At 37.6% G+C, this 11899-nt stretch overlaps 1 protein-coding gene across 11 annotated transcripts in view; it reads right to left on the minus strand.

Moving 5' to 3' along the window:
* The window catches only part of LRBA (LPS responsive beige-like anchor protein), a 760533-nt gene that overhangs the window by 641991 nt on the left and 106643 nt on the right, over positions 1-11899 (minus strand). For all 11 annotated transcript variants that reach the window (XM_019522192.1, XM_019522187.1, XM_019522186.1 and 8 more), the window contains exons 2-6: positions 5894-6125; positions 5651-5751; positions 3471-3566; positions 713-834; positions 432-558 (exon numbers count right to left, since the gene is read on the minus strand). In XM_019522192.1, coding sequence (XP_019377737.1) covers positions 432-558; positions 713-834; positions 3471-3566; positions 5651-5751; positions 5894-6125 — 678 coding nt within the window. The remainder of the gene's footprint in view (positions 1-431; positions 559-712; positions 835-3470; positions 3567-5650; positions 5752-5893; positions 6126-11899) is intronic.

Here is an 11899-nt window from a genome sequence, read left to right on the forward strand (position 1 = left end):
TGGAAACGCACAGGCCAAGATAATCAAGTTATCCTACACAGGACAACTCAGACAGCTAGCTTATCCTAACTCTCTACTAACTTGTTTGACATTTGTGATTTTACTGGGTCATAACTTTTCAATAAACTGCATTCTCCTTTTAGGCTTGGACAAGAATATAAATGACAAATATTAAAAGGGTAGACTACTGTATACATTTATTCCTTTAAGTTTTACTTTTTAATATGGTTTCTGAATACTACAAATTGATGTAGATGATCATTTTCTCACATTGTTAACTGTTCTTTTACACATGTATGTAGTAATTAGCAGACAGAGTAAAAATGTTTCCCAAAGCTGTCTCAAGGGAAAAAAGAACAAGTGCAACTAATGTCTAATTACATACATCTACTGATGCAATTTATGGTTCTTATTTTACCATATTAACCCACCTTCTGTGGCTTGAAATCAAATTTCACACAGTGCTGGAAACCTTTTCCTTTTGATTTTATTGATGTCACAATCAAACAGCCTCCTACAAAGTGAGCAGAATAACCAAGTCCTTTGTTTGTTCGAAAACTTAAAAGAAAAAAAAAAGTTCTGTGAATAACTGAAGCTAAATGTGCCAGTAAACAAAAAAATGTTTTTAGGCTTGTTTTGTTCAATCTAAGTAAACAGTATTAAAAATGGATATAAATGGAACATCAGAAGTGCAAGCTTACACAATACATACCAATATAAGTAAGGCTTATCCTTATCCACATTGATATTGTTTACAGGATCCATTCTTAACCAAGTGTGAAAGGTAAATCCATTCTGGTAGGGCCACTTGGCTATAGGAGGTAAGGCAATAGCCTAAAGAAAATAAATTAACATAGCAAGATTAAACAAAAATAATCCTTGAACCGTGAAAGTGGGCAAGGTGCAAGCTAGGTACGTACTATTTCACATGGCCAGAGTCCTTTTTTAAAGATTTCATCATAAAAATGTGCATAAATCAATATAATGAACCATGGAAAAATGAAATAGTTTATTGAAGAAAATTAAAAATAGTCTAAAAATGCAATGCTCAATTTTCTGCTAATACACAACAGAACAGGTAAAATTTACACACTTATGATCTCCATACTGTTGTCATGCAGCACTGCATTCCAAAGACAAAAGATAATAAACTCATTGTGGAAGGAAGTCAGGCAAGGAAATGGAAGTCTCTAAATTCTGCCTGAAGAATTCCCTTATCTACAGACTAGTCATGACTAGTTTAGCCTTATACAAAGTAAAGGCACAAAACTATTATAGCTCTGATTTAGAAAAATGTAACACAATACCTTCAGTCAAAAATCATCATAAAGAATACAGGACCTATATATTAGGTAGAAAGCTTGTAAATTACAAACCACATGCTGGTACAACAACAATTTATATAGTGTTAGATTCTTTGTTTGAGTAGTTTTTATTAACCATTACCATTCACTTTTTACCATTTTCCTTCACAGTCTTGCAATATAAATTTCAACTCAGATTGCCATAGTGCTCTGATCAAAGATGCTGTCCAGACAATCAATACCAATGAACAAAAACATCAAAGAACTTGGGTGTCGCCAGACTCCTTATTACACTCCCAAGCTCTATGCAGCTATCCTTGCCCAAACGCAATGCTATAAATCCTTCTCTGCAGCAATAAGTAACTAATCAGTCTATGTACGTCTCAGCCCAATATATGTATACACACATACACGCACACACATACTTTTAGTGCCTATTAATACTGCAGTTGGTTTAACTCAGGATATAGTTTTAATTAGTATAGCTTTCCCTACAAAAATTTGATTCCCATTTTTTTTTTTTAAATAAAGAAATTATTATTATATTGAGGTTTCTCATCTGTTTCTCAGACATTTATCACATACTGAAAAATAAAAATAAAACAACAGAAGAAAATAGTAAAACCATACACAAGTAGCCAAAACAACATGTGCCTGTTACAGATTTGCATTACACTTAAGGTTTCAGGAATATTGCTGTTTTATTTTTCACTCTCTTAAATCTTCATTCAAATACATTAATTGAGCTGAATATTTGTTGTGTGTGTGTTAAACCACCAGGTAGTAAGAAGTTGCATACATGCATAAAATCAAAGTAAGATAATGGGTATGAGAGATCTTTTTACAATCTGAAGTCATGTTTTCAGTTATCAATTTTTTTATTTAGAAAAAAAATATTTGCTTTACACAACAAAAGATTTTAAAAGATTTAAATGATTCAAGACAAGTTTTGGGGCACTTGATCTTCACTGAGGAAAGGCTCCATAACTTTTTTTAGTATTTGATTTAAAAATAAAGCATGCATCTGTATGGCAAAAACGTACATGGAATATACTGTGCCATGTATTTTTTATAAGAAATATGACAATCAAAATATTGCTGTATGTGGAACAAGAACTGTACACAAATTTTTTTTTAAAGATAGCCACTATATAAATATTCCCCAAAAGTGCCTCAAGAATATACAAGACAGATTCCTGTGTACACTGAGTACAATGTGAAAGTTGTAAGGCACAATCCCCCATACCACTTATTCTTGTTCCTGCTCCAGCTCCACTCCAGCCCGGGACATGCAGCAAGCATGCTCCAGCCCCAGCCTAGCCTGGTAGCAATGGTGGCAGGGGCATGACAGTTCCAGCTCCAGGGCCCAGCCACAGCAGCTGCCACTGCTACCAAGCTGGGCTGGAGCGTGTTTGTCTCTATGCCCCAGGCTGGAGCATAGCCACAGCCAGAGCAATGGTAAGCGGTGGGGGAAAGGTTGGGGGGGGATTAGGAGGGCGGACAGAGGGAGCAGGAAAGGGAGCAGGAACTGCAGGGAGCAGAGGTAGTGGGGGGGGGGCAGGAAATAAAAGGTGTGGAGAAGCAAGGGACAAGCTGACTGACTCACCAACTACAGACCCCTCTATCACCTGCCACTCCGTCACTGAATTTTCCCACTGTAGTGGTGGGGGGATTAGTTAAACCACAACCCTACAATAAGTATATTCTAGACATGGAAAATTATAAACAAATTTGGAATATATTTTTCCACTTTTAAAAAAATATTATAACACATCTATACTTATATTTTTCCCACATTTTTTCTAGAATCTAATTATTGGGGGGAGGGGTCATCTTAAATTCAGTGTTGTCTTGGATTTAGGTAAATACAGTACTGACATTTGTTCCTAGTCTAGCCAGGACTGTTTGCTTTCCCATAAGAGTAACACATATATAGTGCTAGTATATTATTATTTAAGCTTGACATAGTTACCAGGGAGCAAAAAAACAAATAAATACCTCACCAAAAATGTCATCTGCAGGACAAAGACTAGGGAGCATAACTGTTGCACAGAACAATACGAGTTAAATCGGAGCAGGAGATTAGGAAATAAAGTCAGTAAAAGCAGGAAGACAGCAAATAAAAGAAAAATAAAGCAAAATAAACTTTGACCAACAACTACTTACTGCAGCACTTTTTCCGGGAAAGTTGAAGAAGGCATCAGGTCCATATTTCTGGGGCATGTGTTTTAATACAGACAACAGCTTGCCAGCATGTGGTGGCTATTAAAAAAGTTATTACAAATATCAGACACTATACATAACATAAGTAAGGAAGGTTTAATCATACAAGAGGATGAATTTTGTCATGTTTCTATTCCTTCTGTGAACAAGCACAAGGCCATTATTCAGCAGAATAATATTCAACAAACAGCTATCAATACAAATTTATCTTCATATAGAGCAGTATTTCCCAACCTTTTCCAGACCAAGGCACACTTACATTAATAAAAATTTTCTGCTGCACACCTGTTAAGGCATTTCCCATCCTCATACCTACTGTAGCTCATTGCCATGGCAAAATTCTGCAGCACACCTGTTCACTTCTGATGGCACACTTTTGTGCTGCGGCACATTGGTTGGGAAACGCTGATATAGAGACCACTGCTGTTTCACCTATGGAGTAACAGTAATCTCTGGACACTTTACATCACCTACAGTATACACAAATACTACACCTATAGGTGCCAGACAGCTTTAACTTTCTAAAAGTTACCCATCTGGCCCAAAACTTGGCATGACTGATCTTTCCTAAAGCACTTTTTTCTCCTGCAGAAAGCAAAAGAAATCCCTTTACCTCCTTCAGAGTTACCACAATGGAGAATGGAAGCAGATATACTTTTCCTCTTTTAGTAAGAGGAATTTTTAGCGTAAGTAACTCAAAAACCCTACTAAAACTTTAAATTTCACATGTAGGTACTCACTGAAAGCCAAGTGCAGTATGAGCCTAAAAAGAATTTCAATTTTTTTCAGGTATTAAAAAACCTACAAAACAAAAAAACAACACCACCAAACACCCCTCACGCATCTACACTGAAAAAAAGGGAGATGCATTGTGGTTTAAGTTGATTATGCATCTTCAGCACCATATTGCTGCTGGGTAACTTTTGCTGCACATATGCATTTTGTGTCTTTATAAAGGGGTTGAGTTTAAGATTTATGGTGCTGTGCAACTCCGTAGAAATGCAGCTAGGTTTCTTTCTTCCTCCTCTCCTCTATACTGGGTCTTTAATAAAAGAAGGAAATTAAATTCAAACAGCAACAAAAAAAGGTCAGGAAATGAAAATGTTAACATTACAAAGAGACTCTTCCCACAACCAGTGAGCACATGCAGTGTTTATTATTACACCAGATATTATATTTACATCATATACACACTATTTTATGGAGCAAACTAAAATTCCAGACCTTCCAGACCTATTATTTTAAAAGTTTTACTTAATTGTGCCACTTTAATTGCACACTCATAGATTTTAAATAAATACTTGTCGTTTTTTCTAGACTGGGCAGGTTATTTCAGGTTGAAAAAAAATAACTTTTCCAATTAATTTGTGCAAATCTTAAAGCTGTTGCAATTTCCATACAAACAGAAGCTCTGATGGTTAAGAGCTCAGTTAGAAAAAAGCACATTTGGTAGCATCTGGATTAAGCAAGAAAACTAACTGTTGGGAGGGTTTCTTATTCTACTCAGAGTAGAATTAAAAAAAACAGTATGGTAAGACGTTACCGGCAAGCTACCAGCAAATGATACTACAGGTTTATCTTCTTTTCAATTCTTGTCAGAAATTCCTACTGCACTAACAAAATCAGATGTTCTCTTTACCAATCAGTGAAAATGACAGATTTCTTGAGTTGCATATGCAAGCAACTGTTTTTAAACCTACCTCTTTTAAATATCTCCATTTTGGTTTTTTGGTTTTTGTAATAACCCCCTTTTTACTTAAGCTTCACATTTGGGATTGTTTAAAAAAGAAAACAAAAACACCCCAGAAATTTTCCTATTTTCACCACATCGTTTCCAAGTGTATTTATGGAGGCATGGGTGAACAGTTTAGCAGGAGGACACTGGAACATATCAGTACACTCCGAGCTACCAAACTATAAATCTGATTAGTACCTTAATCACAATTTTAGACCTTATATTTTATTATTTGTATGCAAAAAGATCTATATCGACAATGATAGGCATCCTTACATCTTTGACAGCTTTAACATTTAGTTATCAAAAAATATTACAAAAGTTAGCCTGTTAGCTAATAGAAAATAGTAAAAGAAAGTATAACCAATACTATGACAAACTTATTTACCCATTTTCCTTTTTCCCCTTGAAGTTTGCTGAAGAACAATTTTAGTTCTCGAACTGTCAAATTATAGCTAGCCAGCACACCCAACATATCAACTAAGAGATCTGAAAGAGAAAAAAATAAAATAAAAGCACATATCTGTATAAGATAAAATGCAGTATCAAGAAGAAAAGTGTCCCAGTAAGTTTTATATAAAAAGCCAAGAATTTTTAGCTCAAAGTATTCTACTGCCATGTGAACTCCTACCTGCAATCATGTTATCAGCTTTATCAATCCTCTGGAGCACATGTTCAACAAGCCCAACTTCTGTGCAAACTTGCAGATTGCGTATACTCTTCTTCAGGATTGCTGTAAACATGCTCCATACCTCAGCCTGGCAAGTGGCATCGCATTTATCCAACAGATCTACCATGCATGTAATACCCTCTCCTTCTTGGATAATGAAGTTCATTTCCAGATCAAAATGGCCTCCTACAAGCTTTGAGAAGAAAGAAAGAAAGAAAGAAAGAAAGAAAGAAAGAAAGAACACTAGTGACATTCATTTCAAAGGATCTTCCTAAATGATAAATTTGCCATGGAAAATAAGTATGTAAGGCTCCCAACCACATGTGCTGAAAGGTATTTAGTGATAGCGGGGACTGGATTAGGATTAAATTAAAACAGATTGGGTGGCCACAGGACTGACTTCTATTAATTCTCTCCTCTGGGTTCACTATTACACTGAGTAACCCTGAAATGTGTGACCTTTCTATGATTTAGTTCATTCCTTTGGTAAATATGCTCACTTAAAACAATCCTGCTGAAAAGAGCTCACAGAAGTTTTGATCTTTAAACATTAAACCTGGCTCCTAAAATATTAAATAAAACATGCAACTTGGCTTTGGCAATTGAAGATACTACAGCATTTATTATTACTATTTTGTTCATTTTCAAGTTACAGAACAAACCCTGCCCTTCCACCCAAAAAACCCCCAAACTTTTTTTATACATTGGAGTGACCATTAATAAATATAAAGCACTGGTTTAAGCCCACCACAGGACTCAATGGTTCCTCATACAGATCTATTAATTAATTTTCTTCCAGAAATGAAAATCTTCAGGTCTCTAACAGACCTTGCTTGATTGTACCACATTAAGTGATTTGTGATGTATTAAGAGGGAATAGCTACAGGGTAGGCAAAAGAAAGGTGGAACCACACACACACATACTAAGTTTGCATTTATGACAAGCTAGAATTCGAACTTCATTTTCATTTTAATTAGGCCCTCATATTTCTAAACTTTCCTATAGAGTTAGAATAATATAAATCCATATAAAAGTATCTTATAGGTTATACAGGTCACTGTAGATCACCTGTGTACCACTTGCACACATTTACAAGAAAATGTCTAACCAAAAGGAAAAAAAGCTTATTCAGTTTTGTTGAGTTCTTGTTCATTTTGATGCATGTCCAAACAACAGATTTTTTTTCTTCCCATTCAACTTTCGTAAGAAAATAGGAATGTCTCACTCAGGAGATACACGTGAAAGTCAAGTATCTTGATAATTTTTTTCTTTAGAGGGAGATGTGCGAGTCTGAAAAGTTAAATCTAAAAAAATTAAGAATCAATTGGGAAGAAGAAAAAAAAGAATTGCATCCTAAAGATCACACATCTCAAAGATTTACTGCTTAGCAGAATCCTGTTCAGATTTCAAAAATGTTTCCTTTCCTGATGAAAATCATTCCAAATATTTTCCCTTGCTTTCAGAAACCAGCAGTTCCATTCATTAGATCTGATGGTGAAGTATATTAAATAAAGCAGAATTTGTTGCCCTTATGCTTAAGTCAAGCACAGTAATCATTGTAGAATTTCTGAAATTCCTAAATTTTGTATCTAGTTCAGAAGGGTCAATTTTCAGTATTCCCAACCTAAAAATCAGCAATGATATCAAATACCATAAAAGTGAGAAATAGATGGTGACTGAGGTTTCATGATGAAATGCAAAGTTTCTCTAAAACAGAAAGACAGATTTGTGTTTCCCTTATTTTTAGTTCTTCAAATTGCAGTTATTTAATTATGTAGTTAAGGAAGTATATGGCCAGGAATATTGTCTAGTAAATCCACAGACCTGGGAATCAGGAGACCCAATATCTGTTCTCAGCTCTACCACCAAGTGGTTTTTTATCATTATCAAGTTATTCACTTTGTGTCTCATTTTTTCCTCTTCTATGCTACAGGGATCGTGTCTATCATGCAAGGAAATTAGGGGCTAGATTCATTAGTGCATTCACAAAACGAACTTCAAAAAGAAAACCGCAATGAGACAAGCCTGAAGGAAACTGGATAATAGGTCAAGTAAGTGACTCATATTAAAGCTCATATTACACTGAATGCAAGCATATCACCTGCCTATAAAACTGATTGAAGCCTCCCTCAAAAGGCCAGTCTTTCAGCTGTAAGTAGGCTCACAGACTAAAGAGTAAATGATCCATTACTAACACAAATACAATAGCATAGCAGAGAGCAAAATTAAAGCTGGGAGTCACGTGCCACTTCTTAAAATTAATTATATTTCCTGTTTTAACTAACTAAACAATGCCAACAATCCTTTACAAGGCAACATTTAGCTATAACTAAAGTGACCTCACCTTCACCTTATAGTTCCTACCACCAATCCTTCACTTTGGCTACATACACACCATTATCAGTAACCACCCATCCGAGAAGCTGTCAAATTAGTTTTCCAATCTAATCTACAAAAACAAATATTTCAGCACATATTAAAAGTATATTTCCAGAACAGTAACTATTTCGAACATTTCTTCCTTTGAGCGTGTTAAGAAACACCTTATGAGAAAAATAATGATGGGGAAACCTGGTATACCAAATGTATAGCACTGTTGATATACTATATGTATGCATGCCCATTAGATGCATATAAGCACACACACACTACAGGCATAAGGGTATGTCATATTAACCCTTTCTAACGGTGATTTGAAACTGATCAACCTTCAAAATACAAATTTGTTTCCAACGACAGGGATCATAATCCAGGCCCATGCATTGGCTAGTTATTATCTGAGCTGCAGTAATGGCTGTGCACAGCAAAATGTAATCTTCCCAAATGTCACAGTAAGTTATGAATATCTGAGCAGCTTAATGCACCTTACTAGCCATGAAGTGTGAGAATGTAATCTTATTACCTTTTTTATGGTTGTATTTTTTTGAATAATGTAGCCTTTGAACTGATGTATAGTCTTTCCCTGCACTTTAGCATGATTTGGTCTCCTGTGTTGTACAGTACATTTTTCAAAAGTCTCCAATTCAACCTATTTTAAGTCTTAGGCTGAACTTCATAAACAATCTTTATAGCAACCTACAGGGTGGCATAACGTTTTCTTTCTATAAAAGCATAGTATTAGGTGAAAACATACAGCAATTATTTTAAAACACAGTATTCAGAGTGTTCAAATATATCTTCCCAAGTTTTATATCTCTAATATTTGCCAGATATACTTACCTTTAGAACAAGACCAACATAAAATGAATCGACACAGTGAGCTTTTCAACAAGCATAAACAATACCTTTATTTGGTACTTGCAAATTAGAGAAACTATATCCACTCTTCCATTTCTAGCCAGTACAAACATCCAAACCTTAAGCATTTTCTTTCATCCCCAACCTTCCTAGGTTTAGGCAGACTTAATATGTAAACCATACATACAAAGATGTCCTAGCTTTAATAAAGGTCTTGAAAGCATGTTTATCTACATGGGGAGTGTCCAACTCATTTGACCCCATAGGGTAAGTGCAGGCTGCATGCGCTACCCAGCTCTGGTGCCGATCCGAATTGAGCTGTGATGGAGCCAATACACAGGGGCAAGCCCAGCAGGGTGCCATATGTAGCCTGTGCCCCAGACCAACCCCCTGTACTGCACGGAATGCTAAGTCCACCACGTGCAGAGTGAGCACCAGGGCTGGTGTGTGCTGCATGCAGCACACGGGCTGGATTGGCCATATGATCTGCATGTGGCATAGGGGGCTGGCAACAGGCATGCACTGCATGTGGTTCCCTGCTAGACCAGCTCTGCCTGCTGGCTCCAGGGCCATGCTAGAGCCAGGTCCCAGGGCCTGGCAGAGTGCCACATGCAGCCCACACCCCAGACCAACCCCTGTGCTGTGTACAACCCACATACTGCATACAGCATTGGGGCCAGGACCAGCATTATATAGCGTATGGTGTCAGTCCAGAATACAGCATGGCACATTCTGCAGCGCTGGGCAAGCCCATAGCCCAGGGCACTTTAGAGGCTCAGTGCAGCAGAGGAACAATGGCTGAGGAGCCAAGGGTGAGGCACAGCATCCAAGCATGTGGTGTAGCTGAGGTGCACGGGAGGCATCAGGATGTATAGTGCTGGGTGTGGGGAGCAAGCAGGGGCACACATGGTACAATGGAGGACACTGCAGCACACAGTGGAATTGGGGGTGCAGCGCCAGGGGCCCATAGCACCTGCTGGTGCAGCCCTTGTTAGGGCTGCCTGAAGGGTGTGTGCTCCCAGTTGCTTAGAAGATGGACAGCCCTGACCTCCAAGAGACAGGAAGAGCTATCACAGCTTGTCTATTTGCTACAGCTACTAGCCATTCAGAGAGATACCCTCTCACTAAAATAACTAGCAAGTTGCTCTAAACCAGTGGTTCTGAACCTTTTTTAAACTCAGGGCATCCCTCATTAGATGAGAGCCTACTTTGTCATAACATCTGATGAAGTAGGTTGTTGCCTACAAAAGTCTGTGCCTTTCTGACCAAGTTAGTCTTCAAGGTGTCATCCTGCCCTAACTTCTGCCCAACTTCAGACTAATACAGATAATTACCTTGCTGTAATAGAAACTAATGCATTTGTCTCATTTGCTCAAAATAGGAAAATTGAAAGACTAATATTGCAAACTGAGATCTTTCTTTCCTTCTATGCGAATTCCATAGGTGACATTCATTAGTAAAACAATATCAAACACATATAGAACATTTGCCTACCTAAAGCAGAAATACATACCAGCTACATATCTGACTTGTTCATTTCACTGGACTGGAAATTTGGGGGCAGATTTTTTGAGAGCATTGCTAATTTGGACCTGCTACAATGCATAGGCAAGGTTAGTTAACTCAAAGTAGATAGATGCTCCTATTCTTCATACAGTTTGCATGAATGATCTTTAGGGCACTGCATAGAAGTATGATGGGTTCACTTTAGCCAGCATCTTTTCAGAAAATAGTCCTGTATATTTTACAAAAACTCTTTGGAGCAAAAACTATATATATGTCTATATACAGTATATGATATAGTCTGTAAACAGTAGGCTGCACTTGCATTCAAGCTAGACACGTTGCATTGCTGGTCCAAAAATGAAGGAACCACTTAAGTGCATAGCTTATTTCAGGCCCACTGTCTAGTCTGTGACTTGTTAACTAATTGTAACTGTATACTGTAATCGTAGATTAGTTTGTAACTAAATTGTACTCCCTGAATTGCACCAGAAAGAACGAACAAGATGCTGCTGACCCGGTCTACTTTTAGAAGCCTTAACCATGAATGGCAGAAGGCAGAACAGGGTGGCTGGCAGCTTTGATATTAACTGGTTCAAAGAGCTGTATGCTTTCACAGGTGACAGTCTACTGTGTCAGATGCCAAAATTATGCAAATGAGTCAGTTTCACAGCTGTTATTTCTACCCACTTTCAAGTCTTCCAGTAGCAGCTCCACCTGACTATTAGAAATTATGAAAATGAGTAGAATCTAGTCAGTTTCCAGGCTTCTAATACCACAGCACTGGTAATGCTTGTTACTTAGGCTAGGGACAGAAATTACACATACAGCTTAAGTGATCAGAAACTGATGATTTAAACCTGTAACAGAACAGAAGTTCAGTGCACATAAACCACTTTCAAAAGGGCCCAAACTGGTTTAGTATAAACCTGGTTTGATGTAGTATCAGACCTAACTGATTTAGGTCAAACCAGTTTATGGAACTTCTGTCCCAGATCCCTTCCTGGTTCAAGTTAACTGACAGTCCCCCAGCATCCCAGGATGCTTTGCCTGTGTCTGTCAGCTCATTGGGATAGAGGGGTTGGCAGGGGAACAGACCCCCTCTGTCCCTAGCCAGGGTCTAACAGCACAGGGGCAGAGGGAAAAGCCCCTGTGGTTTTCAGATCCTGGCAGCCCTCTCTGCTCACCTTTCCCACCTGCTGATTGTTTCAGAGGCTGCCATAAGT

This window comes from Gavialis gangeticus, unplaced genomic scaffold (assembly GCF_001723915.1).
Source record: "Gavialis gangeticus isolate Ggan-Ray unplaced genomic scaffold, GavGan_comp1, whole genome shotgun sequence".
NCBI lineage: Eukaryota > Metazoa > Chordata > Crocodylia > Gavialidae > Gavialis > Gavialis gangeticus.